The sequence below is a fragment of the Oncorhynchus clarkii genome, chromosome 23 (assembly GCF_045791955.1).
Source record: "Oncorhynchus clarkii lewisi isolate Uvic-CL-2024 chromosome 23, UVic_Ocla_1.0, whole genome shotgun sequence".
Classification (NCBI taxonomy): Eukaryota; Metazoa; Chordata; class Actinopteri; order Salmoniformes; family Salmonidae; genus Oncorhynchus; species Oncorhynchus clarkii.
Window position 1 is genome coordinate 29,933,274 of NC_092169.1, and position 27,660 is coordinate 29,960,933.

General features: G+C 43.6%; 1 protein-coding gene across 1 annotated transcript in view; it reads right to left on the bottom strand.

The window, feature by feature from the left end:
• LOC139381871 (RAB40B, member RAS oncogene family) overlaps nucleotides 1–27,660 on the bottom strand; it is a 51,618-nt gene that overhangs the window by 7,223 nt on the left and 16,735 nt on the right. The window contains exons 2-3 of the mRNA XM_071125696.1: nucleotides 10,350–10,410; nucleotides 6,523–6,583 (exon numbers count right to left, since the gene is read on the bottom strand). Of these exons, the coding sequence (XP_070981797.1) occupies nucleotides 6,523–6,583; nucleotides 10,350–10,410 (122 nt within the window). The remainder of the gene's footprint in view (nucleotides 1–6,522; nucleotides 6,584–10,349; nucleotides 10,411–27,660) is intronic.

Here is a 27,660-nt window from a genome sequence, read left to right on the forward strand (position 1 = left end):
TTTGTGCAAGGAGGAGCAGAAGGAGCACTGCCAGAGCCCTGCAAAATGACCTCCAGCAGGCCACAAATGTGCATGTGTCTGCTCAAATGGCCAGAAACAGACTCCATGAGGATGGTATGAGGGCCCGACGTTCACAGGTGGGGGTTGTGCTTACAGCCCAACACCGTGCAGGGCGTTTGGCATTTGCCAGAGAACACCAAGATTGGCAAATTCGCCATTGGCGCCCTGTGCTCTTCACAGATGAAAGCAGGTTCACACTGAGCACATGTGACAGACGTGACAGTCTGGAGACGCCGTGGAGAACGTTCTGCTGCCTGCAACATCCTCCAGCATGACCGGTTTGACAGTGGGTCAGTCATGGTGTGGGGTGGCATTTCTTTGGGGGGCCGCACAGCCCTCCATGTGCTCGCCAGAGGTAGCCTGACTGCCAATAGGTACCGAGATGAGATCCTCAGACCCCTTGTGAGACCATATGCTGGTGCGGTTGGCCCTGGGTTCCTCCTAATGAAAGACAATGCTAGACCTTATGTGGCTGGAGTGTGTCAGCAGTTCCTGCAAGAGGAAGGCATTGATGCTATGGACTGGCCCGCCCATTCCCCAGACCTGAATCCAATTGAGCACATCTGGGACATCATGTCTCGCTCCATCCACCAAAGCCACGTTGCACCACAGACTGTCCAGGAGTTGGTGGATGCTTTAGTCCAGGTCTGGGAGGAGATCCCTCAGGTGACCATCCTCCACCTCAACCAGGCGTTGTAGGGAGGTCATACAGGCACGTGGAGGCCACACACACTACTGAGCCTAATTTTGACTTGTTTTAAGGACATTACATCAAAGTTGGATCAGCCTGTAGTGTGGTTTTCCACTTTAATTTTGAGTGTGACTCCAAATCCAGACCTCCATGGGTTGATAAATTTGATTTCCATTGATCATTTTTTGTGTGATTTTGTTGTCAGCACATTCAACTATGTAAAGAAAAAAGTATTTAATAAGAATATTTCATTCATTCAGATCTAGGATGTGTTATTTTAGTGTTCCCTTTATTTTTTGAGCAATGAACATTAGGCTCTAATCTATGGATTTCACATGACTGGGCAGTGGCGCAGCCAAGGGTGGCATAGCCCACCCACTTGGGAGCAAGGCCCACCCACTGGGAGCCTGGCCCAGAAAATCAGATTGAGTTTTTCCCCACAAAAAGGCTTTATTACAGACATAAATTACTTTGCAGGTGTTTCTGATTATTAACAATGCCATGCTGGTGGGTGGTAACAATTAAATAAAACCCAGCTCTGAAAATGAACGTAGACTGAAAAGTATTAGCATGTCATATCATATGGGAAACGCACGGCATTGCCACAGAAAAAAATGTCCCAATTTTAGATTTCCCACAAATATATAATACATTGCCTAAAAGTATGACTTATTGACTTGAATTGTTCAACATCATTGGTAAGCTCTGGGCATCATCTTTCAGTTGAAAAAAAGTGGGCCTTTAAACACAAACACACACTCTCTAAGTGGAGATGCACAGTAAAATATGTGATATTGTGTACAGGAGACCAGAGACAATGAAGCAGACTGTTCCGTTAATTGGATACAATGTAAACTATAGAAAGTCTCATGGGAATAGCACATTCCTGTATAAATACAATTAGCTGGAGTAGTCTGTCCAACTGCCAACTACTATTAAGTTTTACTGTCACTGGTGGCGCCAGTTGCTAACACTGAGGATTCAAGATAACTCTCCATCAGTTTGCATTCCATAGAACTGTTACATGTTTACCAGACCGTGCATGCGTCCGCATACGTCATTGCCCGCAAGTTGATTTTGTCCACCCAGACCAGACACCCAAGTTGATTTTGTCCACCCAGACCAGACACCCAAGTTGATTTTGTCCACCCAGACCAGACACCCAAGTTGATTTTGTCCACCCAGACCAGACACCCAAGTTGAAATATCAAAACAATCTCTGAACCAATATATTAATTTGGGGACAGGTTGAAAAGCATTAAACATTTATGGCAATTTAGCTAGCTAGCTTGTTGTTGCTAGCTAATTTGTCCTGGGATATAAACATTGGGTTGTTATTTTACCTGAAATGTACAAGGTCATCTACTCCGACAATTAATCCACAGATAAAACGGTCAACATAGTTTGTTTCTAGTAATCTCTCCTCTTTCAGGCTTTTTCTTCTTCTTTGGACTTTATATGGCGGTTGGCAACCAACTTTAAGGTGCATTATCACCACCAACTGGACTGGAGTGTGGACCTCAGTTCATCTTTCAATCAACCACGTAGGTATATGCTCATAAAAACCAATGAGGAGATGTTTTATCCTGACCTGACTCCACACATACATACACACAGTGCACACACACACACACACACACACAGTTGAACTGGACAGTGTTCAAGAAGCACAGTTTGCTGCCTCGCTATGGTGGTGTTGTCATTGTCACAATGGTCACACCCAGTCTCCGCTCAGTAATGTGCCGATGAGTAACAATCATAAAAATAAGAACTTTATTCACCAAGTCATTTTTATTCATTGCCTAGTAGGAGAGAATTCTCAGTAGCTGATCAGCTGTGGTTTGGGATTCGGTAAAGCAAGTAGGGTTGAGTAGCACCCTATCAGGGATAAATCAAATCAAATCATAGTTTATTTGTCACGTGCGCCGAATACAACAAGTGTAGACCTTACAGTGAAATGCTTACTTACAGGCTCTAACCAATAGTACAAAAAAAGGTATGTGTGTGTGTGTGTGTGTGTGTGTGTGTGTGTGTGTGTGTGTGTAAAGAAATAAAACAACAGTAAAAAGACATTTGAAAATAACCGTAGCAAGGCTACATACAGACGCCGGTTAGTCAGTCTTATTTAGTATGTACATGTAGGTATGGTTAAAGTGACTATGCATATAAGCAGCAGTGTAAAAAGCAGGGTTGGCAGGTGGTGGGACAGAATGCAGATAGCCCAGTTAGCCAATGTGCGGGAGCATTGGTTGGTCGGGACAATTGAGGTAGTATGTACATGAATGTATAGTTAAAGTGACTATGCATATAAGATAAACAGAGAGTAGCAGCAGCGTAAAAGAGATGCAAATAGTGCAAATAATGCAAATAGTCCGGGTAACCATTTAGTTACCTGTTCAGGAGTCTAATGGCTTGGAGGTAAAAACTGTTGAGAAGCCTTTTTGTCCTAGACTTGGCACTCCTGTACCGCTTGCTATGTGGTAGTAGAGAGAACAGTCTATGACTGGGGTGGCTGGGGTCTTTGACAATTTTTAGTGCCTTCCTCTGACACCGCCTGGTGTAGAGGTCCTGGATGGCAGGCAGCTTTGCCCCAGTGATGTACTGGGCCATACGCACTACCCTCTGAAGTGCCTTGCGGTCGGAGGCCGAGCAATTGCCGTACCAGGCAGTGATGCAACCGGTCAGGATGCTCTCAATGTTGCAGCTGTAGAACCTTCTGATGACCCATGCCAAATCTTTTTCGTTTCCAGAGGGGGAATAGGCTTTGTCGTGCCCTCTTCACGACTGTCTTGGTGTGTTTGGACCATTCTAGTTTGTTGTTGATGTGGACACCAAGCTCTCAACCTGCTCCACTACAGCCCCGTCGATGAGAATGGGGGCGTGCTCGATGCTCCTTTTCCTGTAGGCCACAATCATCTCATTAGTCTTGGTTACATTGAGGGATAGGTTGTTATTCTGGCACCACTCGACCAGGTCTCTGACCTCCTCCCTATAGGCTGTCTCGTCATTGTCGGTGATCAGGCCTACCACTGTTGTGTCCTCTGCAAACTTAATGATGGCGTTGGAGTCGTGCCTGGCCATGCAGTCGTGGTTGAACAGGGAGTACAGGAGGGGACTGAGCACGCACTCCTGGGGAGCTCCAGTGTTGAGGATCAGCGTGGCAGATGTGTTGCTACCTACCCTCACCACCTGGGGGCGGCCCATCAGGAAGTCCAGGATCCAGTTGCAGAGTGAGGTGTTTAGTCCCAAGTTCCTTAGCTTAGTGATGAGCTTTGAGGGTACTATGGTGTTGAACGCTGAGCTGTAGTCAATGAATAGCATTCTCACATAGGTGTTCCTTTTGTCCAGGTGTGAAAGGGCAGTGTGGAGTGCAATAGAGATTGCATCATCTGTGGATCTGTTTGGGCGGTATGCAAATTGGAGTGGGTCTAGGGTTTCTGGGATAATGGTGTTGATGCGAGCCATGACCAGCCTTTCAAAGCACTTCATGGCTACGGACCTGAGTGCTACGGTCTGTAGTCATTTAGGCAGGTTGCCTTTGTGTTCTTGGGCACAGGGACTATGGTGGTCTGCTTGAAACATGTTGGTATTACAGCCTCAATCAGGGACATGTCGAAAATGTCAGTGAAGACACCTGCCAGTTGGTCAGCACATGCCCGGAGCACACGTCTTGGTAATCCGTCTGGCCCCGCAGCCTTCTGTATGTTGACCCGTTTAAAGGTCTTACTCACGTCGGCTACGGAGAGCGTGATCACACAGTCGTCCGGAACTGCTGATGCTCTCATGCATGCCTCAGGGTTGCTTGCCTCGAAGCGAGCATAGAAGCGATTTAGCTCCTCTGCTAGTGTCGTGTCACTGGGCAGCTCGCGGCTGTGCTTCCCTTTGTAGTCTGTAATAGTTTGCAAGCCCTGCCACATCCGACGAGCGTCTGAGCCGGTGTAGTATGATTCAATCTTAGCCCTGTATTGACTCTTTGCCTGTTTGATGGTTCGTCACAGGGCATAGTGGGATTTCTTGTAAGCTTCCGGGTTAGAGTCCCGCACCTTGAAAGCAGCAGCTCTACCCTTTAGCTCAGTGCGAATGTTGCCTGTAATCCATGGCTTCTGGTTGGGGTATGTACGTACAGTCACTGTGTGGACGACGTCCTCGATGCACTTATTGATAAAGCCAGTGACTGATGTGGTGTATTCCTCAATGTCATTGGAAGAATCCCGGAACATGTTCCAGTCTGTGATAGCAAAACAGTCCTGTAGTTTAGCATCTGCTTCATTTGTACGCGTCTCTGTGTGTGGAGTACAGGTGATCTAGATTTTTTCCCCTCTGGTTGCACATTTAACATGTTGATATAGATTTGGTAGAACTGATTTAAGTTTCCCTGCAATAAAGTCTCTGGCCACTAGGAGCACCGCCTCTGGGTGAGTGGTTTCCTGTTTGCTTATTTCCTTATACAGCTGACTGATTGCGGTCTTAGTGCCAGCATCTGTCTGTGGTGGTAAATAAAAGTATAGCTGAGAACTCTCTAGGCAAGTAGTGTGGCCTGCAATTTATCACAATATACTCTACTTCAGACGAGCAAAATCTAGACACTTCCTTAGACATCGTGCACCAGCTGTTGTTTACAAATATGCACAGACCGCCCGCCCTCGTCTTCCTGGAGTGTGCTGTTCTATCCTGCCGGTGCAGCGTGTATCCCGCTAGGTGAATATCCATGTCGTCATTCAGCCACGACTCTGTGAAACATAGCATATTACAGTTTTTGATGTCCCGTTGGTAGGATATTCGTGATCGTACCTCGTCTAATTCATTGTCCAATGATTGCACGTTGGCGAGTAATATTGACGGTAACGGCATCTTTCCTACTCGCCTTCTGCGGGTGCTGATGAGGCATCCGGCTCTTTGTCCTCTGTACCTGCGTCGCTTCCTCTTGCGAATAACTGGGATGTTGGCCCTGCAGGGTGTTTGGAGAATATCACGTGAGTCTTGCTTGTTGTTGAAAAAATCTTTGTCTAATCCGAGGTGAGTGATCGCTGTCCTGAAATCCAGAAGCTCCTTTCTGCCATAAGATACGGTTGCAGGAACATTATGTACAAAATTATTTACAAATATAGCGAAAAAAACCCACATAATAGCACAATTGGTTGGGCACCCGTAAAACTGCTGCCATTTCTTCCGGCGCCATTGTGGTTGAACTAAATAGATTTTCTACATACTGGATCCACTAACATTGATGTACCATTAAAGTTTTTATTTTGAACAGTGCACAAGCCCATCCACTGTCCCTGTTTAGATAGGTGCACCCCCATCCACCCATACTGTACTGTTTCCACAGGAAAGGGTGCTGGGGTCAGTAGTGATGGTGCTGATATACAGATGGATGTGAAAACATGTACTTGCATGCACCCATTCTATAATATTAGCACAGCCAGTAAGACTTGTGCATGTGGAGGTCGACAGCATAGTATTTACAGGTTGTATGTGCTGATTCTAAAACATTCTCAAATGGGCTACTGTGTTCTTTATGTTGAAATGCTCAAGGCTATTCCTTTCCTCAGAGATGAAATCTGTTTTTTTTGGGTGAGGTTTCCACAGAACCATGTAAGGTTTTATACATTAGGGTTTACTATAGAGTGTGCAGCAGCAGCCAAGAGAAACATTCCCCTGCTGTAAACATGTTATTTGTTTTGGAATTGTGAAACAATAATGTGTAACCCATTATCAAACAGTGTACTGAAGAAAGAATCTAACTCAATCACACACACAAACACACATACCTGCGCTCCTCTGGAGTAAGAGCGGAAGATGGTGCAGAATCGCCCCTGGCCAGAGGTGTCCCTGAAACAACACACAGAGGTCAGGGGTTAAGAATGTCAACCATATGTCAATCAAAACACACAGTATTCCAACAACATTCCACCCCTATTATAATGACTTTATAAAGGCAAGGCATCTATTGCTATCATTTGTCAGACAATCACCAATTATCTATGTTTAGCAACACTGATAACTTCTCAAATGTATAGTATATTTGGCTGTGAAATTCAGACAATTCATACATCCCTTACAAAGAGGGGATTAACTACATATATTCAAAAACCTACTGTGGTGTAATAAACACCAAAACACTAAGATTAAGCCTGCATTTAAGAGAATGCAATTGGGTAAGGTAGTGAGAGTACAGAGCTAAAACAATAACATGTTTCCAGATTGCATTCTCCAGACCTGGATGGCACAGCAGTGTTTGGGTTCGCGCACACACACACACACGCACGCCCGCCCGCCCGCCGCCCGCCCGCCCGCCCACACAGTCTCGATGAGAGTCATGCACATATAAAACATTGAACACTTGTTTCTTGATATAATTTCATATACTGACACCCCATACCATATTTCACACACTAGCCTACTATGAAGGGAGAAGCTTTAGTTTTATAGAGTATAGAAATGGCAATATATTAATAACAGAATAACCCCACGTCGTTTAGATACTCATATTCTTCTTTCTTCTCACAAGCTGCAGATTTGCAATGATCTTATTGTGTGTATCCGTAGGCCTACTCCACCTGCAGATTGGATATCCTTGCCAAGTTCACAATTTTCACAACTGGCCAATTCTGCACGCTAATGCTTGTTATCTCTTTGTTATTATGTTAGCCACTCTATAATTGACCAATGTTCCACCATGCCACGCTAGCATTTTACCAATGTTCCCCTTCCCCCAATGCCACACTTGCTAGCTGTGATTAGCGTGTAGCCATGGTGAGGAGGATAGAGAGCATTACTAACAGCCCTCCTGTTAAAGTAATAACGTGTCTCATCCTTTTAGACATCAAACACAGTTTCCAGATGAATCATTTAATATTGACTTGACTAAAAGCAAAACCCTGTAAAAATAAAAGTAGCACTCTCATGGTAAGGGTTAGGAGTAAAGAAGAGGAGGGCAAAGGACACACGATGGGAACCACGGAGTGTGTGTGATGTGGGTTAGTGTGCATCTGTGCATATGTGTGTACAGTGCCTTCAGAAACAATTCCCACCTCCTGACTTATTCCACATTTTGTTGTGTTACAGCCTGAATGGATTACAAAAACATACATTTCCCCCATCTACACACAATACCCCATAATAACAAAGTAAAAACGTGTTTATAGATATTTCGGCAAATCTATTGAAAATTAAATACAGAAATATCTCATTTACATTAGGATTCACACCCCTTAGTCAATACATGTTAGATCACCTTTGGCAGAGATTGCAGCTGTGAGTCTTTCTGGGTAAAAGTCTCTAAGAGCTTTGAGCACCTCGATTGTGCAACATTTGACCATTAACATTTTTTTATTCTTCAAGCTCTGTCAAGTTGATTGTTGATCATTGCTAGACAAACATTTTCAAGTCTTGCCATAGATTTTCAAGCAGATTTAAGTAAAAACTGTAACTCAGGGCCTCCCGGGTGGTGCAGTGGTTAAGGGCGCTGTACTGCAGCGCCAGCTGTGCCACCAGAGACTCTGGGTTCTCGCCCAGGCTCTGTCGTAACCGGTCGCGACCGGGAGGTCCGTGGGGCGACGCACAATTGGCCTAGCGTCGTCCGGGTTAGGGAGGGGTTGGCAGCCTGAATGGATTACAAAAATACAAGCATTTCGCTACACTCGCATTAACATCTGCTAACCATGTGTATGTGACAAATAAAATTTGATTTGGTAGGGATATCCTTGTCTCATCGTGCACCAGCGACTCCTGTGGCGGGCGCAGAGCGCGCTAACCAAGGTTGCCATGTGCACTGTGTTTCCTCCGACACATTGGTGCAGCTGGCTTCCGGGTTGGATGCTTGGTTGGGTTGTGTATCGGAGGACGCATGACTTTCAACCTTCGTCTCTCCCGAGCCCGTACGGGAGTTGTAGCGACGAGACAAGATAGTAGCTACTAAACAATTGGATACCATAAAATAGAGGACAAAAACGAGGTAAAAATTCAACAACAAAAAAAACAACAAAAAATGTCACTCAGAACACTCACTGTCTACTTGGTAAGCAACTCCAGTATAGATTTGGCCTTGTGTTTTAAGTTATTGCCCTGCTGAGAGGTGAATTAATCTCCCAGTGTGGTGGAAAGCAGACTGAACCATAGGATTTTGTCTGTGCTTAGCTTGATTCCGTTTCATATTTTATCCTGAAAACCTCGCCAGTCCTTATCAATTATAAGCATACCCATGACATGACACACATGACACACATGACACCCATGACACTATGCTTGGAAATATGGATGTGTTGTATTGGATTTTCCCCAAACATAACACTTTGTATTCAGGACAAAAAGTTAGTTGCTTTGCCACATTTTTTTGCAGTATTACTTTAGTGCCTTGTTTCAAACAAGATGCATGTTTTGGAATATTTTTTATTCTGTACAGGCTTCCTTCTTTTCACTCTGTCATTTAGGTTAGTATTGTGGAGTAACTACAATGTTGTTGATCCATCCTCAGTTCTCTCTTAGCACAGCCATTAAATTCTGTAACTGTTTTATAGTCATCATTGGCCTCATGGTGAAATCCCTGAGCGGTTTCCTTCCTCTCCAGCAACTGAGTTAGGAAGGACGCCTGGTATCTTTGTAGTGACTGGGTGCATTGATACACACTTCACCAAGCTCAAAGCGATATTCAATGTCTGCTTTTTCTTTTTACCCATCTACCAATAGGTGCCCTTCTTTGTGAGGTATTGGAAAAACTCCCTGAATCTGTGTTTGAAATGCACTGCTCAACTTACAGATAATTGTGTGGGTGGGGTACAGAGATGAGGTAGTCATTCAAAAATCATGTTAAACACTATTATTACACACAGAGTGATGAGTCAATGCAACTTATTATATGACTTTAAGCAAATTTTACTCCTGAACTTATTTAAGTTTGACATAACAAAGGGGTTTTGACTTAAGGCATTTCAGCTTTTTATGTTTAATCAATTTCAAAACATTTCTTAAAACATAATTCCACTTTGGCATTATGGGGTATTGTGTTTAGGCCAGTGACAATAAAAGCTCAGAATTTAACCCATTTTAAATTCCGGCTGTAACAAAATGTAACAAAAAAACAAAAAAAATCAAAGGGTGCGAATACTTTCTGAAGGCACTGTATGTTTTGTGTGTGTGTGTGTCTGTCTGTCTTTCCCTCATCCCTATTCTGCTGCTTTGACAAATCTGGCTACAATTCCTCTTAGTGTAATCAGACTCACATGTTTCTTATTGAGCCTATGTACAGAGCTCTCTCCCCCATTGCTCTTCTCCTTACAACAACTCTCAGGAATGTCTCTCTCTCTCTCGCTGACAATACTCTATTCTTCTCCTAATCTGATCAACATGATACAGTCAAATTGCACTCTATCACCTACAGTATATAGAGCCATATGGGACCTGGTCGAAAGTAGTGCACTACATAGGAAACAGGGTGCCATTTGGGACAGGAACTAGGAGGCCATAGAGTCCCATTTACAGTTTCAATATGTTCCAATAACCCTGATGTGGAATTGGGATTAGTTTAGCATGGCAACGGCCGGGTGGGTGTGTTTGTGCATGCGTGCTTGTGTGTGTTGTGTACAGTGACTTCACTCACCAGAGCTGCAGCTTGACTCTTCTTCCGTCTAGGAGTATCGTTGTCGTCTTGTAGTCGATTCCTGCCAACAACACCAAACAAGAGAAACAGATGCTAATAACATCTCTGTTAGCCTACTCTGGATGTATCTAGGCCCTGACAGTATGTCTGAGCTGTCATGATTATTCTACATGACAGACAGAGAGGGGGAGAGAGCGAGAGAGGGGGGAGAGAGATGAATAAGAGGGTATTAATAAGGCTGTGTATGTTTCAGGAGGTAACGTGGAAGAGGCAGGATGGAGATTAAACTGGGTAAATTAACATGTCTGCAGCCATATGGGATCTGGTCAAAAATAGTGCACTAAATAGGGAATAGGGTGCCATTTGGGAAGTAGACCATGTGACAGGGAGGTGGGTAGATGTGTAAAGTAAGCACTGAGGCAATGCTGTAATCTCTGTCCAGCACATTCACAAACTGTCATCTCTATCAAGCACATACACACGCTGTAATCTCTATCCAGCACATACACATGATGTAATCTCTATCCAGCACATACACACGCTGTAATCTCTATCCGGCACATACACAAACTGTAACTCTATCCAGCACATACACAAACTGTAATCTCTATCCAGCACATACACACACTGTAATCTCTATCCAGCACATACACAAACTGTAAACTCTATCCAGCACATACACATGCTGTAATCTCTATCCAGCACATTACACACTGTAATCTCTATCCAGCACATACACAAACTGTAAACTCTATCCAGCACATACACATGCTGTAACCTCTATCCAGCACATTACACACTGTAATCTATATCCAGCACATTACACACTGTAATCTCTATCCAGCACATTACACACACTGTAATCTCTATCCAGCACATTACACACTGTAATCTCTATCCAGCACATACACAAACTGTAATCTCTATCCAGCACATACACAAACTGTAATCTCTATCCAGCACATACACAAACTGTAATCTCTATCCAGTACATTACACAAACTGTAATCTCTATCCAGCACATACACGGATGAACACATGCACAGATTACATTCACATGCACGCACAGGTCACTCAGACTAATCATAGAAAGCTGGGATGGAAATCTGATTCTCTGATCCTGTTGAAATCTACATATTCTCACATTCTCTGTCTCTATGCCCTCTTTTCTCTCTACGTTATCTACCTACCCCCCCTCTCTACCCCCTACCTCCCCCTTACTCACTACCTCCCTCTCTCCAGCTGTCTTCACCCCTTTCTCTCTCTCTGTCTCTGTCTCTGTCTCTCTGTCTCTATAAGGCAGTGAAAAGAACAACTATCCCTAGAAAGATCCACATAATTCCCACATTCTTCTCACATTCTCTCTCCACAGGATTCCTAGTGTTTGTGTGTGCTCGTGTGTTCGTGCATGTGTGTCAAAGCTCAGGAATCCTGGTTTTCTCTGGATACCAGATCCATTATTAACCCATCACCCCATAGACATTACCTTATCACCATGGAATGACGTGTGTGAAGATGACAATAACATGTGTTCATTGAAATCAAGCTAAAACCATGACCATGTAAGGGTTAAGTCGTACAGTACTGGATGATGAAATCCCACACAGGATCTCACCCAGAGGGCATGACTCATACAGCACAGCACAAATACTGAAGCTACATAGTGACAGCAGCAGCATGCACACATTTTACATTAAAATGCCAGTCATTTAGCAGACGCTCTTACAGTTGTGAGTGCATACATTTCATACTTCTTAGCCTATTCACTGATGGTAATGCCAGTTGATGTAAATATATTTGACTGGTCATGCTTATCGGTGTATAGGTTAGGTTTCATAATTTAGTGTAATTAAAGTGGCGTGTGTACAGTATTTTCGTCATGTATCTTAGTTATTACACGCTTACAACATACAGATACAGAGCCTGTGAGCATTAAATATGTCAGACAGCGCGAGAGCTGCTGCTACAGCATCTCAAACAGCAAACGCACAGGCAACGGAAGGCAGGCTTCATCATCCAGTCACACCAGTAGGCATTTTGGTAACATATGTTTGAACCTGGACGTTTTACAACATATTATGAGACATGTCTTACTTTGCTTCAAAGTAGCCTAGCCAAAATCAGACCATATCCGTGGAGGGAATTATTTTATATCAACTTTCTTTCATTGTCCAGTAGCCAAAGGCACATAGTAGATCTCCCCTCTTTCAACATTTCCAAAGAATAGTTGAATCTCTGTCACATGAAACCGCTCGCATGTGTGACAACGGTGTTTTCCCAATAATTGCATTATGGATCGAACATTTGCTCGTAGTCTGCTGCCTTGCTGCACTTAAATGTGAAGAAATAATAATCCATCAACATTTTAAGCTAAACGTTCTGATCTGTGGTTTTAGACTCATTGCTTTAAAAAAAATGATGTAACCTAGGCCTACTGGTTGTATGAATTTGGAATCTATCGTTCCACAACTGTCCCAGAGTCTGTTTGGAATAGGCTATTTCTTTCTCGACAAGCTAGCCAACAGAATAGGTAAAGTTTTCTACTATGGGGATAGTAGATTGACATAGGCCAGTGATTTGGCTGTTCGTTACTCGTCTTGTTGGCTGAGGAAAAGTCTGTGTGGAAAGTTATTCTAGCATCTTCAAAGTGTCCATCAGAATTCCGTAAGAAGGACCGCACATCGTTGCATCCTCAATTTGCATGTTCTGTTAACATGAATTACCATAATCAAAATGTGACTTCTGTCATTCTGAGCCCCATGGGTGGGCGCCCTTATCAGGTTGCGCACCCAATGCATATGGGTCCGGTAAATTTCTCAAATGACCAGTAAATTAAAATGCTGCAGGTCAAATGTCCGGAGCAACATTTTCCTAACAGAAACCCTGATACACACACATAGACGCAAACAAACACAGACACACACACGCGCGCGCACACAGATGCAAGCACGCATGCACAGACACACACTGGGTATCTGTGAGCATTAAGATGAAGCTTCAGTATGTACTCGGAGCCTTACCACGTCTGGAAGCAGCAGAATGTACTGTGTTTTTAATTCCAGTGAGATCAGACAAGTCCTGGTAATTACAGTAATCAGGGCAGAAAAGCCATTCTCTACTTTTGTTCACTGAGAGGTGTTTCTGACAGCAGCACAATTTTAACATGTTCATATGTGTGCGTGCGAGCCTCCGTATGTGCGCTCATAGATGCCAATGGCAGCTGACAAATCACATTTAATGCTTTTCCTCCACATTAAGTGTTGGTTCCCCAGTCCAACTGTCACCCCTGGCAAACACCCTCCTCATGACCTGCACCCATAATGCATCCATCTAGGTGTTACTCCTGCCTTTAAGGGGGGTCAAGAATGTAGGTCTTAACACTGTATGTCTGTCCTGGCCTAACTGTCTGGTTGGGTTTGGAGCGGTCTTGTTCCGAGACGTTGTTTACATGCGGACGTGACATTGTAGTATTGGATTGGACATAGTTTGTGCTGACACCTTGAGGAAGATTCACGCAAAACATTGATACAGTATGTGTGCATAAATGCACGCACGCACGCACGCACGCACGCACGCACGCACGCACGCACGCACGCACGCACGCACGCACGCACGCACGCACGCACGCACGCACGCACGCACGCACGCACGCACGCACGCACACACACACACACACACACACACACACACACACACACACACACAGTGGAGAGGTGATGATACATAAGAGGTTAAGGTAATCCTTCTAATATCTGTTAATATACACCTTGAGGAAGATTCACGCAAAACATAGATACAGTATGTGTGCATGCATGCAGGTGCGCGCGCACACACACACACACACACACACACACACACACACACACACACACACACACACACACACACACACACACACACACACACACACACACACACACACACACACACACACACACACACACACACACACACACACACACACAGTACACTGTGGAGAGGTGATGATACATAAGAGGTTAAGGTAATCCTTCTAATATCTGTTAATATACACTGAGTATAAAAATCAATAGAACCCCCCCAGCATTGCAGGTCTTGACATAAACCTACTACCACACCCCGTTCAAAGGCACTTAAAAAATGTTGTCTTGCCCATTCAACCTCTGAACGGCAAACATACACAATCCATGTCTAAATTGTCTCAAGGCAAAAAAAATCCTAATTTAACCCGTCTCCTCCCCTTATCTACACCAGGTGTCAAAGGCGAGCCCGCGACCGAATCTGGCCCGTGACACATTTCTATCTGGCCCGCGTACTGATTTGGGTTGTCAATTAATTTTGGCCCGCTTCAACACCGCCCGCGAAGTCACAGCAAGCACTGCCAACGTGCTGCACACCAAATGTCAGCGCAATGCCACACACACACCACACACACACGCACACACACCTACCTCCTCCTAGACCCACATACAGTGGGGCAAAAAAGTATTTAGTCAGTCACCAATTGTGCAAGTTCTCCCACTTAAAAAGATGAGAGGCCTGTAATGTTCATCATAGGTACACTTCAACTATGACAGACAAAATGAGAGAAAAAAATCCAGAAAATCACATTGTAGGATTTTTTAAGTATTTGGTCAAATAAGTATTTGGTCAATAACAAAAGTTTATCTCAATACTTTGTTATATACCCTTTGTTGGCAATGACAGAGGTCAAACAATTTCTGTAAGTCTTCACAAGGTTTTCACACACTGTTGCTGGTATTTTGGCCCATTCCTCCATGCAGATCTCCTCTAGAGCAGTGATGTTTTGGGGCTGTTGCTGGGCAACACGGACTTTCAACTCCCTCCAAAGATTTTCTATGTGGTTGAGTTCTGGAGACTGGCTAGGCCACTCCAGGACCTTGAAATACTTCTTACGAAGCCACTCCTTCGTTGCCTGGGCGGTGTGTTTGGGATCATTGTCATGCTGAAAGACCCAGCCACGTTTCTTCTTCAATGCCCTTGCCGATGGAAGGAGGTTTTCACTTAAAATCTCACGATACATGGCCCCATTCATTCTTTCCTTTACACGGATCAGTCGTCCTGGTCCCTTTGCAGAAAAACAGCACCAAAGCATGATGTTTCCACCCCCATACTTCACAGTAGGTATGGTGTTCTTTGGATGCAACTCAGCATTCTTTGTCCTCCAAACAAGACGAGTTGAGTTTTAACCAAAAAGTTATATTTTGGTTTCATCTGACCATATGACATTCTCCCAATCTTCTTCTGGATCATCCAAATGCTCTCTAGCAAACTTCAGACGGGCCTGGACATGTACTGGTTTAAGCAGGGGGACACGTCTGGCACTGCAGGATTTGAGTCCCTGGCGGCGTAGTGTGTTACTGATGGTAGGCTTTGTTACTTTGGTCCCAGCTCTCTGCAGGTCATTCACTAGGTCCCCCCGTGTGGTTCTGGGATTTTTGCTCACCGTTCTTGTGATCATTTTGACCCCACGGGGTGAGATTTTGCGTGAAGCCCCAGATCGAGGGAGATTATCAGTGGTCTTGTATGTCTTCCATTTCCTAATAATTGCTCCCACAGTTGATTTCTTCAAACCAAGCTGCTTACCTATTGCAGATTCAGTCTTCCCAGCCTGGTGCAGGTCTACAATTTTGTTTCTGGTGTCCTTTAACAGCTCTTTGGTCTTGGCCATAGTGGAGTTTGGAGTGTGACTGTTTGAGGTTGTGGACAGGTGTCTTTTATACTGATAACACGTTCAAACAGGTGCCATTAATACAGTTAACGAGTGGAGGACAGAGGAGCCTCTTAAAGAAGAAGTTACAGGTCTATGAGAGCCAGAAATCTTGCTTGTTTGTAGGTGACCAAATACTTATTTTCCACCATAATTTGCAAATAAATTCATAAAAAATCCTACAATGTGATTTTCTGGATTTTCTTTTCTAATTTTGTACCTATGATAAAAATTACAGGCCTCTCTCATCTTTTTAAGTGGGAAAACTTGCACAATTGGTGGCTGACTAAATACTTTTTTGCCCCACTGTACACACAAGCCAGCCACGGTAAGGCTGGATCATATCATAACTAATGGCACTGATCGTATCTTCTACCAGACCGAAAGTTTAAAACTGTTGTTGGCTAAATGTCCATGCCACGTTTTGGTGCCTAGCCTGCAGAAAATGTAATCTTGGTTGTCAAAATGTTATAAGATAAAGGATTCACACGCGGGTATGAATTACTACTAATGGGCAACATGACACACAAGGGAGTATAAATTAGTTAACAGTTGAACCATTTACTTCATGAAATTACAGTCTGATGCGCTTGCATCGGTGAATTCAACATCAATTGCGCTACTTTCGTGTCCCGTACAGCGCATCAGATGGAAAGTGTAGGCTACTGACACATGCCACTGTCCTAGCTAGGCTACTAAAATGTTGCAGTCTGGCTTGGATTTTTTAAAGTTTGAAAATTAATAAGCAAAAAACGAAAACCTGCAACAAAACCCAATTCAAAGGAGAAACATGAATGCCTATTACAGCAACATTTGAGCAGTAGCCTAGGCTGGCTACTCAACCACAATACATTTTGAATGCAGCATAAAGTAATGCTGCATTCAACCACACCGGTGATCCATGCGGCGCAAAAAACATTTTCAACATGTTTTAAGTTGAAATGTTACAACAACCTAGCTACGTTTTTGTTATTTGTAGTTATTAAATACTTTTTGATTATACAGTATCCTATGTGCCTTAGTGGACATTATAAAGAGCCATATTTGTTCTAATAAAACAATGGCCAGTTGTATGCACGTACAAAAACTAAACATAATAGTCTATGTCTGTCCCGTGCTCAATATAGTCCATGCTCTGATTTACTTTGATATCCCTGATCTACACTGATTGAAGTGGATTCAACAAGGGCCATAAGGGATCATAACTTTCACCTGGATTCACCTGGTCAGTCTGTCATGGAAAGAGCAGGCGTTCTTAATGTTTTTAAAAAACTCAATGTACATCATAACAACAGTTCACTGTTGGCGCACACACACACACTCACAGTAAATAAATGCTTTATCTAGGTTATAATGTTTAAGTGTAATTGTGGTGTCATTAGTGCAAATGAGGCTACTCATCCAGACAATAAGAAACAGCTGCATTAACTTGGTGAAGGTATAGTTCAGCCCTTTCTCTCATGCAGACGTTATGGTTCTGAGTTTATACATCCCTGAACCATCTACAGTGGGTACGCCCCAAATGACACCCTATTCCTTATAAAGTTCACTCTTATAAAGGGAATATGGTTCCATTTGGGTTGCATCCAGTAGCCTAGTACAGTAAGGCTGAATGCTTCAAGTCACTCCTCCCTTTATGTCCATCTGCCAACCTTCATCCCTCCATCTCACCTCTCTGCCATCTGTTACAGACACTGATGGCATGCCAGACCCAGTGCCGGGATAAAGTGACTAAGGGGGGCGTTGAAATCGGTGAGTGTCACAATTTGGGGGGATTCTTACATTGAAATTATATTGAATTCGGCTTTTCACATGATCACATAACCTTTCACATGTGAAATCACGTGCGCCGAATACAACAGGTGTAGACCTCACATTGAAATGCTTACTTACAGCCTCTAACCAACAGTGCAAAAAATTTATTAGGTGAACAATAGGTAAGTAAAGAAATAAAAACAACAGTAAAAAAGACAGTGAAAAATAACAGTAGCGAGGCTATAACAGTAGCGAGGCTATAACAGTAGCGAGACTATATACAGTAGCGAGGCTATAACAGTAGCGAGACTATATACAGTAGCGAGGCTATAACAGTAGCGAGACTATATACAGTAGCGAGGCTATAACAGTAGCGAGGCTATACACAGTAATGAGGCTACATACAGGCACCGGTTAGTCTGGCTGATTGAGGTAGTATGTACATGTAGATATGGTGAAAGTGACTATGCATATATATCATGAACAGAGAGTAGCAGTAGCGTAAAAGAGGGGTTGGCGGGTGGTGGGTGGTGGGACACAATGCAGATAGCAAGGTTAGCCAATGCACGTGGGCACTGGTTGGTCGGGGCAATTGAGGTAGTATGTACATGAATGTATAGTTAAAGTGACTATGCACATATGATAAACAGAGAGTAGCAGCAGCATAAAAGAGGGGTTGGGTGGGGGGAACACAATGCAAATAGTCCGGGTAGCCATTTAATTACCTGTTAAGGAGTCTAATGGCTTGGGGGTAAACTGTTGAGTAGCTTTTTGTCCTAGACTTGGCACTCCGGTATCGCTTGACATGCGGTAATAGAGAGAACAGTCTATGACTGGGGTGGCTGGGGTCTTTGACAATTTTCTAGGGCCTTCCTCTGACACTGACTGGTGTAGAGATCCTGGATGGCAGGCAGCTTAGTCCCAGTGATGTACTGGGCCATACGCACTACCCTCGGTAGTGCCTTGCGGTCAGAGGCCGAGCAATTGCCGTACCAGGCAGTGATGTTGCAGCTGTAGAACCTTTTGAGGATCTGAGGACCCATGCCAAATCTTTTTAGTTTCCTGAGGGGGAATAGGCTTTGTCGTGCCCTCTTCACGACTGGCTTGGTGTGTTTGGACCATTCTAGTTTGTTGGTGATGTGGACACCAAGGAACTTGAAGCTCTCAATCTGCTCCACTATAGATAGACCTGTCGATGAAAATGGGGGCGTGCTCGGTCCTCCTTTTCCTGTAGTCCACAATCATCTTCTTAGTCTTGGTTACGTTGAGGGATAGGTTGTTATTCTGGTACCACCCGGCCAGGTCTCTGACCTCCTCCCTATAGGCTGTCTCATCGTTGTCGGTGATCAGGCCTACCACTGTTGTGTCGTCTGCAAACTTAATGATGGTGTTGGAGTCGTGCCTGGCCATGCAGTCGTGGGTGAACAGGGAGTACAGTAGGGGACTGAGCACGCACCCCTGGGGGACTCCAGTGTTGAGGATCAGCGTGGCACACTCTCACCACCTGGGGGCGGCCCGTCAGGAAGTCCAGGATCCAGTTGCAGAGTGAGGTGTTTAGTCCCAGGATCCTTAGCTTAGTGATGAGCTTTGAGGGTACTATGGTGTTGAACGCTGAGCTGTAGTCAATGAATAGTAGACAAATGAAGCAGATGCTAAGCTACAGGACTGCTTTGCTAGACTGGAATATGTTCCGGGATTCTTCCGATGGCATTGAGAAGTACACCACATCAGTCACTGGCTTCATCAATAAGTGCATCGATGATGTTGTCCCCACAGTGACTGTACGCACATACCCCAACCAGAAGCCAAGGATTACAGGCAACATCCGCACTGAGCTAGAGGGTAGAGCTGCCGCTTTCAAGGAGCGGGACTCTAACCCGGAAGCTCACTCCAATTTGCATACTGCCCCAACAGATCCACAGATGATGCAATTTCTATTGCACTCCACACTGCCCTTTCCCACCCAGACCCCTCTTTTAGGCTGCTGCTACTCTCTGTTTATAATCTATGCATAGTCACTTTAAATCTACCTATATGTACATATTACCTCAATTACTTTGACTAACCGGTGTCCCCGCACATTGACTCTGTACCGGTACCCCCTGTATATAGCCTTGCTTGTTATTTTACTGCTGCTGTTAAATTATTTGTTACTTTTATTTTATATTTGTTACTTACATACACTTAGGTTGGAGTTATTAAAACTCATTTTTCAACCACTCAACAAATTTTTTAACAAACTATAGTTTGGCAAGTCGGTTAGGACATCTACTTTGTGCATGACAAGTAATTTTTCCAACAATTCTTTACAGACAGATTATTTCACTTTTAATTCACTGTATCACAATTCCAGTGGGTCAGAAGTTTACATACACTAAATTGACTGTGCCTTTAAACAGCTTGGAAAATTCCAGAAAATTATGTCATGGCTTTAGAAGCTTCTGATAGGCTAATTGACATAATTTGAGTCAATTGGAGGTGTATCGGTGGATGTATTTCAAGGCCTACCTTCAAACTCAGTGCCGCTTTGCTTGACATCATGGGAAAATCAAAAGAAATCAGCCAAGACCTCAGAAAAACAATTGTAGACCTCCACAAGTCTGGTTAATTATTGGAGCAATTTCCAAACACCTGAAGATACCACGTTCATCTGTACAAACAATAGTACGCAAGTATAAACACCATGGGACCACACAGCCGTCATACAGCTCAGGAAGGAGATGTGTTCTGTCTCCTAGAGATGAACGTATTTTGGTGTGAAAAGTGCAAATCAATCCCAGAACAACAGCAAAGGGCCTTGTGAAGATGCTGGAGGATACAAGTACAAAAGTAATTATATATCCACAATAAACAAGTCCTATATCGACATAACCTGAAAGGCCGCTTAGCAAGGAAGAATCCACTGCTCCAAAACCGCCATAAAAAAGCCAGACTACGGTTTGCAACTGCACATGGGGACAAAGATCGTACTTTTTGGTGAAATGGCCTCTGGTCTGGGGGGTTGGCCATGTGCGACTGTCGTGTTTTCTGTTTGCTCCCGCTGTATTCTTAAAGTTTATGTGAATTTTGCAGCAGAACCGTATTTATTTATTTTCAAATATTAATTTGGTGATCCCTTTCTGTAAAAACCAAGACTATTTTGCTTTCGAATGTCAGCATGTCGACGAAACTTAAGGCCAAAAACATGACTTTGAAAGAACCCGTCCTACAAGACCCACTCATCACCGCCCTCTCCTGAGTCTGAGGGCCCGGGGACTCACACTTTACCCGGGGGTGCGGCTTGGCCTAGCGGCCCTGAAATGAACATTCTCGAGGCCATGAAACTACTACACTCTGAGATAGTTGAAATGAAAACGGAGGTTGTTGCTACGATTGAGGCCCGAATACAGGAGTTTTCTGATACATTAAAAGCAGATCTAACCATCCTGCGGAACGAGACGGTGCCAGCAATCACGTCACTCAAAACAACAACAGTGTCGCACACTACAACGATTGCAGCACTGGAGACCTCCGCTACCAATGTCTCTGACTTAACTACATCCCTGGAGGCTGACGTGGAACGCCTGGCTGCGGATTTGAAAAAGGTGAAGGAGAGCTGTGTGAGTTTAGAGGGATTCTCTCGCCACAATAACCTGAGACTTGTATCGGTCCCAGAGTCAGCGGAAATGCCTCGCGCCACAGATTTAGTTTCTGGGCTGCTGAAGGATGTTCTTGCCTTAGATGAGAAGCCCCTGATTGATTGTGCCCACCGGTCACTGCGCCCAAAGCCCCGGGATGGTGAGAAGCCCAGTGACATAATTCTTCGAGTGCACTCTCTCCATGAGAAGATGGAGATTCTCCGACAAGCCCGAAATAGCACTCTGAGCTTTCAAGGACAGAGCTTCTCCATCTACCAGGACTACTCGCCCACGGTTTCCAGTCAGCGCGCAGCTTTCGGACAGGCCAAACGATTACTACGGGACCAACCAGGTGTGAAGTATGGACTGTGATTCCAGGCCCGTTTATGGCTATCTCATGATGGTAAAGACTACACATTTGAGTCTCCGGATGAGGCTATGGCTCACATTCAACGTCACATCAAGAAGTCTTGAACTTGTCCATAGATCAGCAACTGTTGCTTGCAAACTGTGGATAGTAAGTAGCCCACCTGTGGTACAATTATGTTTAGTTATAACAGTCTTGTATAGTTGGGGAGTTGGCGAACCCATTCAGGCTTATTTGATGTGGTCTAATGTTTTGATCAACTAGTGTGCTTGCCTTACAAGCATTCAGTCATTTTAATTCAATTAAATTAAGGTTTTAAGGTTTTATTAACTCATATGGGAGTCTCTCAAAGCATACCTACGTGGGCAAATTATTTATTATACAGCTAACCAAAACAAAGTTTGCTCTCAGCAACTTCGGGACCTGAGCGAATCCATAGCCACATTGGATGAGAAGTATGTTACGGATCCTTCCTCTGATCTACATTTAGAGCGCCACAAATAAGGACCCCATCACAGTTATTCATAAAGAGATCAACGATCAATTCAAACAATTTTACTCTGCGCTATACACCTCTGAATCCCCTCAAGACCATTTGCTGATTGATTCCTTCTTTAATGGCTTGAATAAGCCTTCAATTGATACAGACTGCCATTACTGTCTAGAGGAAGAATTTACACCTGAGGAGATTGTAACAGCAGTGTCCGCAATGAAAAGTGGTTAATAACCTGGTCCGAACGGTTTTCCAACCAAATTTTACAGGACGTTTTCTGGTCTGCTTTGCCCATTCTTGTCTCGATTATTTGTAGAGTGCCTTAATATCTCAAAGCTACTGCCTAGTCTTCATCAGGCTTACATTTCATTACTATTAAAGAAAAACAAAGACCCCCTGGAATGTGGATCCTATCGCCCAATCTCGCTTTTAAACTGTGATTAAAAAATCCTAGCCAAGTTTTTAGCCATCCGTATGGAAGGCTCGCTGCACCAAGTAATACACTCTGACCAGACTGGCTTTGTGAGAAATAGGCATTTGTTTTTCAATATTAGGCGCCTTATGAATATACTGTACTCCCCAGCGTCGGAGGACCCAGAGGTGGTGGTCTCACTTGATGCGGAAAAAGCTTTTGACCGCGTTGAGTAGGATTATCTTTATAGATTTGGCTTTGGCCCCAAATTCATTGTGTGGATAAAGAGTCTTTATTTTTCCCCCATGGCTTTGGTACGGACAAACAACTTGTCCTCTAACTTTTCCCCTTGCACCGCGGATCCAGACAGGGTTGTCCACTCTCCCCCTTGTTGTTTGCTTTGTTTGCTTTTTGCACTACGCTCTAATGATGCCATTCAAGGAATAATCAGGACGGGCTTAGAGCAGAAAATCTCGCTATATGCTAACGACCTCCTTCTGTTTATCTCCAACCCTGATACCTCATTGACACGTGCCTTCTGTTTTTAAAAAGTTTGGATCAATCTCAGGGTACAAGCTGAATCTAGGCAAGAGTGGGCTTTTCCTGTAAATAAGGCTGCTTTTACTTTTTGGAATTTGCTACCTCTTTCTCTTATTGGAATAATTAATGTAATTAAAATGAATGTGTTGACCAAATTGTTATATTTATTTCAATGTTTATCCATTTTTATTCCAAAATATGTTTTTTAATTCACTGTTTGGGATGGCAAGGTACCACGGATTGGTAGAAAACATTTACAGAAGCCTAAGGCATTGGGGGGTTTAGCTCTATCAAATTTTCAGACATACTATTGAGCTGCAAATTTCAGAGCCCTTTTGTACTGGCTGCAGACTGATCCTACTGGCCCTAGACCACTCTGGGTCCAGATGGGAGTCTGAATCGTGTAAACCTGCTGCACTTTCTTCTGTGTTGTGCTCGTCTCTCCCAGTGTCCCTAGGCAAAAGGTGTGTCAACCCAATTGTTAAGCAGTCTCTTAAAATGTGGAATCAGTTCCATTTAGCCTTTAGCCTCTGAGGCTTTTCTCTATCAGGCCCAATCAATCAGAAAATTTTATTTCCTCCATCTTTGAATGATGGGGCTTTTGCCATCTGGCACTCACTAGGCCTCTCCTCACTAGCCCAATTATCCTGTGATGCATTTGCCTCTTTTGCTCAGCTACAGGAAAAGTTCAATCTCCCCCCAATCCCACTTTTTCCTCTATCTCCAGACTATGAACTTTGTCAGAGCTAACACACCTGAGAGCATCTGAGCTGAACAAGCTTCCTAGGGGTGCAATTTCAGATATATATGGAATCATTCATGACAAAGAACCCTTCTTTGGTGCCTTTAAAGACTTGATGGGAAAAGGATTTGGGGAACTTGTGTGTGTGTCCTATAGTGTCCTATGGTGGCGGTGGGCTTATTGAATGGGCAGGCATAAACTACGAACAACAAACATTTTATCGATGGCAATTTGAATTCACAGAGATACCGTGACAAGATCCTGAGGCCCATTGTCGTGCCATTTATATGCCGCCATCACCTCGTGTTTCAGCATGATAATGCACGGCCCCATGTTGCAAGGATCTGTACACAATTTCTGGAAGCTGAAAATGTCCCAGTTCTTCCATGGCCTGCATACTCACCAGACATGCCACCCATTAAGCATATTTGGGATGCTCTGGATCGACACTGTGTTCCAGTTCCCGCCAATATCCAGCAACTTCGCACAGCCATTGAAGAAGAGTGGGACAACATTCCACAGGCCATAATCAACAGCCTGATCAATCTTTGCGAAGGAGATGTGACACGCTGCATGAGGCAAATGGTGGTTTTCTGATCCACGCCCCAACCTTTTTGTTAAAGTATCTGTGATGCTGATCTGTATTCCCAGTCAAATAAATCTATAGATTAGGCCTCAGATATTTATTTATATTGAATGATTTCCTTATATGAACTGTAACTCTTTAAAATTGTTGCATGTTACATTAATTTTTTTGTTCAGTATAGGAGGGTCCAGATGCCTTTTTTGTGATTTCACATGTTTTAGAGAAACTTAAGCCAAACAGCAAATCACTTCCTCATCCTCATTGTGTAGTATGGGGGACCTGAAAAACATGAACAAAGGATCCAAAAACCCAAATACACCCTTTTATAAACAGCAAAGCTCTCCGTATCGTAAGGCAGGTCTTTAAATGCTGTTGACATTAAATTATGTTATTCCGAACTTTATCTGCTGGGTTTTATTCCATTTTGTTGCCACTTGAGCGATATCTCTCCGTCCATTTTACAGGTAACTGCAAAAATAAAGGAAACACTTGAGTAAATGAGGGATACAAAGCAGGGGGTGCTTCCACACAGGAAGGTCCAGACACTTGTTGAATCTATGCCAAGATGCATTGAAGCTGTTCTGGCAGCTCGTGGTGGCCCAACGCCCTATTAAGACACTATATATGTTGGTGTTTCCTTTATTTTGTCAGTTACTTGTAGCAGCAGGCTACACGTAAAACAGAACCGCTCAAGACTTGAGTTGCGCAAAAGGGAATATAACATTGCAGATAAAGTTCTAAATGACAACTTCATGTGTACAACATCTAAAGCCCTGCATCACTATACTGAGAGCTTTGCCGTTTCTAAAAGGACGTTTTGGGGTTGTTTATTGAGATTTTTTTAATGTTTTTTTCAGGGCCCCCATACTACACAACGAGGATGAGGAAGCAATTTTCTGTTTGGGGTAAGTTTCTCAAAACCTTGTGAAATTGCAAAAAAGTTATCTGGACCCTTCTAAAACATGCAATTTATATCAAAAATAGAGATTTGGTTGTAAAAAATAACTTCTCCTTTAATCATTTATTTGTGGATTTTGATTAGTGCTTGGGGTTAATGTCTTCCTGGATGATCCACTTGCGGCTAAGTGTCAGCCTCCTGGCAGAGGCAACCAGGTTTTTGGCTAGAATGTCATGATGCCGTTGACCTTAACAAAGCCCCATAATATAAAAAACCCACCACCATATTTTACTGTAGTTATGAGGTACAGGTAACTACCAAAATAAAGGGAACTCTTCAGTAAATGAAGGATTAAAAGTATATTGAAAGTAGGTGCTTCCACACAGGTGTGGTTCCTGAGTTAATTAAGCAATTACTATCCCTGTTTGCCTCTGCCAAGGAGGCTGACACTTGGCTGCAATTGGATCTTCCAGCAAGGCTATAACCCCAAGCACTAATCAAAATCCACAAAGAAATGGTTCATTGACCACAAAATCTAAAATGTTCAATGACAATCTAGATAGATATCAAGGATCTGGAAAGATTCTGTATGGAGGAAAGGTCTAAGATCCCTCCCACCATGCTTTCCAATCTCCAATGTTTTTACAACATTTCAGAAGGATAAAAAAAGGCTTTATTACATTTTTGATCCCTGTTGGTGCTTTTAGGGTTAAGTCTACTGTGTGTTTAGATCAGATGCTTCATACAAGCGTTTTTAATACGTTTGCCAAGGTCAATCTCTCTCTCTCTCTTTCATTTCTCTCTCTCTCGTTCTTTCGCTCTGTCTGAGTGGGATCAGATACAAAGATGAGTCATCCTCTCCTGGCATCAGCAGCCCCCACAGAACTGCTACACACACACACACACACACACACACACACACACACACACACAGTTTGTCAAACATTTCTAAACTCATACAGTTCAAATACACTCTCTTCGACTCATTGGCTTTTCAAACATTCTGTTCTTTTGACCATTAATAGAACCTTCAGTGGTTGTTTTTGAAAACATGGACTCAATTGTAAGAAGTGCTATACAGATGTAGCAAGAATAAAAACAGAGGGCCATTTAAAACATGAACACCTCATCTTACTATACATTCAGTTAAAAGAGCAAATTAAAGTCAAAATGGAGAACTGTGTTCCAGACACTGTTCTTCAAAAATAATTATTCAAATGTGTGTGTGTGTGTGTATGCCTATGCCTGTCTGTCTGTGTGCATACGTGCCTCTTTCCCTGTGTGTGTGTGTGTGGTGTGTGTTCTGAACTATTATCAAGTGATTAATTTTGGTTTGGAACTGTTCCGTGGCTTGGGACTGGAATAACAGTTTATGGAAGGATTCCAGAATGTCTGTGGTCACTCCACTGTCTGTGTTCCAACTGTTCCACTGCTTCTGGAGTCTGTGGTCATTCACCTGTGAGCGCTCCAACTCAGGGTGCGTTTGAAAATTCAATCTGGAGTGCCAGAGTGCGCTCAGAGTACCCACTGGGCGTTCGTAAATTCAGAGCATGCACTGGACACTCTGGCCGAGGAGTAGGGTTGATCCGACCGTTCTGACCTCACAACGGCAGTCAAGCACCCAAGCTAACTGGTTAACGTTGGCTAGCTTGCTAGCTACTTCCAGACAAAAGAACACCTCAATCTGACCATTTTACTCGCCCTAGCAGAGCTGGTTAGGCTGTTTTTATGTTATCCAGAGCGTTGGTGACTGTAACTGCGCTACAGGCACAATTTAATTACACTTTTATTGCCAATGTTTACTGACACCGGCCATATTCATGGGTGTTGGGTGTTCGTAAATTCATCAGTTATTCTGCTGCTCTGGCACTCAGATGAGTCCTCTGAAATCGGATTAGATAGCCAGAGTGAATTTACTCAGCCATCATCTCTCCCCGACTGCCCGGCAAATGGCACCCTATTCCCTACATAGTTCACTACTTTTGTCGAAAGCCCCATGGGCCCTGGATAAAAGTAGTGCACTACAGACCAACATTATTGCCAACCTTTATTTAACCAGGTAGGCTAGTTGAGAACAAGTTCTCATTTACAACTGCGACCTGGCCAAGATTAAGCAAAGTAGTGTGAACAAACAACACAGAGTTACACATGGAGTAAACAATAAACAAGTCAATAACACAGTAGAAAAAAA